General features: G+C 39.1%; 1 protein-coding gene across 2 annotated transcripts in view; it reads left to right on the forward strand.

The window, feature by feature from the left end:
• The window catches only part of USP24 (ubiquitin specific peptidase 24), a 119,076-nt gene extending 116,558 nt beyond the window's left edge, over positions 1-2,518 (forward strand). For both annotated transcript variants that reach the window (XM_050961935.1, XM_050961936.1), the window contains exon 67: positions 104-2,518. In XM_050961935.1, coding sequence (XP_050817892.1) covers positions 104-166 — 63 coding nt within the window. In that variant the 3' untranslated portion in view covers positions 167-2,518. The remainder of the gene's footprint in view (positions 1-103) is intronic.
• Positions 2,519-5,272: the final 2,754 nt, after the last annotated feature.

A 5,272-nucleotide genomic window follows, 5' to 3' on the forward strand; every position in this document is an offset into this window, starting at 1 on the left:
ACAGACAAAATAACCCTGACTGCAATCAGGGTGCTAACGTTTCACTGGTTACCTTTTAAAGAACAACGTGTGTACTACCATCATTATTTTTGTGTGTTGAAAGGGCTCGGAGTCTCCCATGGTGATTGGTGAGCCTAAAAGTGACCTTGACGACGTTGACCCTTAGAAGATATCTACGAACTCAAGAGCAAGAGTTAAACTGAAATATTTAATGCCTGGCACCTTTGTGAAACTGGAGTCCCATCACTTACACCTTCAGAGGAGTCTGGAGAGAGAATGCTTTATAAGAATCAGTGGCACCTCTGAAGAAGTTTTGTTTCCTTCAAAGTTCAAAGCATTCTTCATCTGTGGAGGTTTAGGAACTTTAATGCTGCAAAGAACTCCTGCAGTAGCTAGTGTGATTGTCCAGACAGGATAAAAGTTTGTCAAGATTTTATCAAATACAAAAAAACGCTAGTGGTTGAAATTTTTATTATGTGAACATTAAATGAGTGAATGTAAAACCGTTGCTTTTTCTGTGATGCTGCAAACAAAAAAGATTCTTTTGGGTTTTATACAGGAAAAAAAAATATCAGTCTGCCTTTAGGTATGGAGGGCAAATTTTTAATCTTTCTGATAATATTGAATAGGAATATTCAAAATTATGTAAAGATGTGTGATGACTTACATTTACATTGTAAAATATTAGTTAAAGAATCAGTCTACACAAGGACCTTTGTATTTAATATGTCTCCCCGCTCGTTTGTATAGCGCCTGGCAGAGGGGTCACGGAGAGAGCTCTCAAAGATTGTGATTCCTTATAGAATGACTTTGGCACAAGAACTCTGGAACTGGTGAGCTTTTTCTGATAACCTTCTGATGTCAAACTGGGAAGAGCAATAAAAAAGCTTTGTTTTCTCTAGTACCAGGTGTGTATGAAATGACATAGGTGGATTTAAAAAAAAAAAATTTAATGTTTAAAAAGAAAAAAAGCACTTTAAGATTGAATTGTTGCAGTTTGACTCCATTAAATCATCTTTTTAAGACTTGGAGACATATTGAATAAACTGTAGTCTTAATCACGTGATCTGCAATCATTTGCTTATGCTTTGAAGTTACTGAGAAAGTTGGTATTGGTTGTATATGATGAATAATTCCCTGAGTGAGTTGGAGACATTTTTGTGTGGATTTTATAATAATTTTAATGCAGGGAAAGAATGATTTGGCTTTGTGTTTTCACTTGACCAGGCAACATTTAAAATACCACAGCTAGGTTTATTGGCTCATAAATAACTGGAAACCAGTTGAACTACATGAGCAGAGTTTTGGTTTCCATGTTGAATGCAATTCAGTCGTTTCTAGTAGCTCGGGATACTACTTTTGTGCCAGTTGAGTTTTCATATTTGTACATTTTGCATTTTCAGTTTCACGTTGTCTGCACTGCTTTTGCCTTTATTTATGGATTCTGCCTTACTTTAAAAAAAAAAAATGCACAGAAATGGGGGAAATCTTAAGGAGTGCCTGCGTACCTCCAAAATGGATACATTTGCCAAGTCAAAGGCACAACCAGCCAAAAAGTGCCTTTTTTCTTTTTACTTTTATGTACTATTGTCAAAACACGAACTGGCAGATGGCTTTTCACTATTGTGCACTAATCTTGAAATTACCGAGTCATTTCATTGTTGAAGCAACCATCCGATAGGATTTACGCTGTACAGCTCTATAACTTATTGCAGGTTAGAGAACCCAAGTCAGAAACTGCCTGTTCAAAATAAGGATGGCATTGAAGTGGATATTCTTTTCAAAACAATGTCATCATTGAAACACGGCAGAGTTAGCAGATTTTATAAATGTTTCTGATAACATGCTGGGAAATTTTAAATGTGATGTTTTAAATTAATTTTGCATAAATGATTTCTCACTAACACCTCTTTCCCCACCTTCCCTATTACTTCATAACAGGCCATAAATCATCTCAGAAATAGTCAATATACAGTAGTGATTTGATGTCATTGTTGTTCCTAGGGGCCAGCATCAATTGTCACTTCAAATTCCTGTTATTTCCTATGGAAACTATGCCCTCTGTTACTGCAGGCCAAAGTAACATCACTTGCACAACTGCACCAAGATGGCTCAGATCACCACTGTATGTTCCACATCAATACAAACTTTTCATGGTTCTGCTCATGCTTGTACAAAGTCAGTGGCTATAATTTTCAATACTTTGGTTTCCAGCTGCTGTCATTTGAACCTGCTGAAGATTAATTTTTTTAATATAGTTTGACAAAAGTAGCTTTTTTTGTGTAAATTGTGACGTGTTTCTATGTTGTAATTTTTACTGCCAGTCTTTTGGATGAAAATGTTTTTATACATCTTACAATATGTTCAGTAAGCGAGCAGCCATAGCATGCCTATGTGCTCTCGGGGATAGATTTGTCCAACTAATGCATAGACATTGGCACTGGAAAAAACAGGCAGTCCTGATGAACAGTCTTGGGAATCCTGGTCAATGGAATAAAGTTATTCCTTTCACAGAAAACTAGTGTAGTCTTTAGCTTGTTCATAAAGCTGTGCTGTCATGTTGTTGATCCTCTTACCTTGAACTCTCCCATAGCCAGTGCTTCAGGTAATAAGCGGCAGATTATTATCCTGATACACTTTTTTTGACAGCCCCGGGACAAGATGACATCATCTAATGTGAAAGAGGTGAATTACTTTCAACGCTATTCTGTTGTACACCCTTCCAGCGTGGCTGTCTGCAAGCACAAGCATAGACAGGTGTAATAGCCATCTGCACTACTCCACCCTGCTTTCTTACAGTAGAATAAAGTCACTTGATTAGACTGGTTAAGCTCTTTGAATACTTTGCTTGTCACATAGTAGGATTAGCTGGAAATTGCCTGAGGGCCACACTTTGCACTCATACTGACTTCTTTGTGCATGATGCATAAAACAGTGAGATTCTGCATACTCCACTTATGCTGGTTCAAAGAAAACTTGTATGAAAAGCAGGAAACAAAACGACATCAGACTTGTTATTATGTGCCCAGTCTTCCTCCTTGTAGAAGGAGAAGACACAATAGCTACAAACAGGTATGTAAGTCGCAACTCTACATTTCTTAATGAAACAAAACCCTCCCTGTATCCTGTGGATGAGTGTTTTAATCAGCAGAATAAAAGCACAGCACCTCTGCACTGTTAAGAAGAAACAACTAATCTTCAAGCATGATAAGGCTGCCCCCTATCATGTTAATTACTTGGTAGCAGGAGTCCAAAACCTTGAGACAATACACTAGTGTGAAATATACTGGTGCTTTAACCATTGACAATCTGGATCTTCGAGCAAGCTATTACGCCACGCTTCTCAGGGGCTTAAGCATTGTGAGAGCTTTCTCTTATCTCACCCCTTCACCAAATGGAGCGATGCACTTTGCTCATGTATCAACCGCGAAGCAGCAGACACCATATTGGAAGATGTCAGAAGGCTCTGAAGTGCCCTAGCATGCCTCAGGGTAGTAGAAAATACTCATTTGCCACGGGTCATGCTGCTGTTTAAAGAGAGAACTGTCCCTGTTGCTACTGTTTTGTTATTCAGGCACAGTGGCAATTATTCACTGCTCTCCCTATCATTTAGGAAAACCAGTTTTGATCTCCTTGGGTAAGCCATGAAATGTTACGATTAGCACAGTAAAGTGCACATCGTTTTCCATACCCTTTTTTGAGCTTTTATTAAATCTGTTTCTGCTCTTTGCTGGTCAGTAGGATGCTCCTTAATGTGTTCTGCCCTTCAACCTTCTCCCTTAAGTAGTTGTAAGTTGAAGTGGAAAGGTTTCCTATTTTTCCTCAGATTTAGATGTCCTGAGTTCAAAATCGAGCAGGCTGTCCCTGCTTGCTTAAAGAAAAAAATTGCACACACACTTGGATCTTTGCAACAATCTGATAAGAGTCCTGACAGCGCTAACATAGTGTGGTTTTGGCACAGGTAGGCAGGGGCTAATCTTGTATTAAAACTTATTAATATCTGTAAGGAAACTGAGTAAGTGCTGGAAACCTCTCAGGTTGTAATAAGTCTAATCTGCTGCAGTGTTTGCTTAATGTTAATCACATGACAATGCTCAGATGGGTTATTTGCTGTTTAGTTGAGCAAATTAAGCCCCTTTATGCAGAACAATCCTTGCTTTTAATGTCTTTATGATAAAGCACCTCCCCAAGGAAGTGCTTATTGTGGACGAAAGTCTTCCTGTACTGTGTTCAGAAGTGGCATAACCAAGACTTGGTATTTGCCATGACTGCCCAGGCTTTCAACACTGGTCAGTTCCCTAGCTAGCCCACAAAGCACCAGATTCAACTTAATTCCTATCATTTCTTGGGGAGCTAAATGTATGAGATTTATTCCTTGTTTAGGGTTCAGAGGGGAGAACCTGAGTGCAGATGCCAGCCGACTCAGTGCCAAGCTGGCGTAGCTGTTACCTTCTCTCTCTTCCCCCTGCACATCACACGGCATTGCATGTGCTTTAAGTAGAAGTTTTGAGATATGCTACATCATAGATGCCACCTTTCCAAACTCCACTGCATCCCTACTGTTAGCTGCAGGTTACCTGCCACATAGGGCTGTCTTCTTACAACAGTGATCTGTACTACAGCCACCCTTCTGTCAGTGCAGGTTAAGTGCTGCTAGATGTATTTTATTTAGAACACCAAACTGAGAGAACGGACTTTGCAGAAAATCCTACCCAAAGCAACTGTAATTCGAACTCATAATTTTCCCAGCTCCTTGGTGGCCTATATCTTAAGGAGAGTGTATGGTCAGATCTACTCTGACTGTTCAAGTCAGTTTAAAGTTCAAACATTTTACCTGTTAAAACAGCCCAACTGTTCCCTTATGGAAACTCCATGTACTTCTAAATTAGAGCACTTATCAGATAGGGTTTAAATCCACACTTCTATTTGAGACAATAGCTCAAACGTTCTTAGGAGGGTAGCTTTAGTATGGATATGATATGGTAAAAGCAGCTTCTAAATAGAATGAATAGAAGCAAATCTGTGGAAGCCTTTAATGAATTTAATCAGAGGGACAACACAATGCCATTTATTAACTGATAACTTTCCATCTAAGGCCTCATTTAACACAAACCAACAGGTTTATGCAGTTCATTCTGGGAGTCGATTTTTGTTGTTCAACACTAGGGCTTATCATGGGTACCTGTGTAGAACAGCTTCACTGTTAGTTCCTCTAGCAGAAGTGATTGATGCTTCCCATGGGCTAACAGGTAGTTGAAGGGTACGGGTAGTG

The sequence above is a fragment of the Gopherus flavomarginatus genome, chromosome 7 (assembly GCF_025201925.1).
Source record: "Gopherus flavomarginatus isolate rGopFla2 chromosome 7, rGopFla2.mat.asm, whole genome shotgun sequence".
NCBI classification, from domain to species: Eukaryota; Metazoa; Chordata; order Testudines; family Testudinidae; genus Gopherus; species Gopherus flavomarginatus.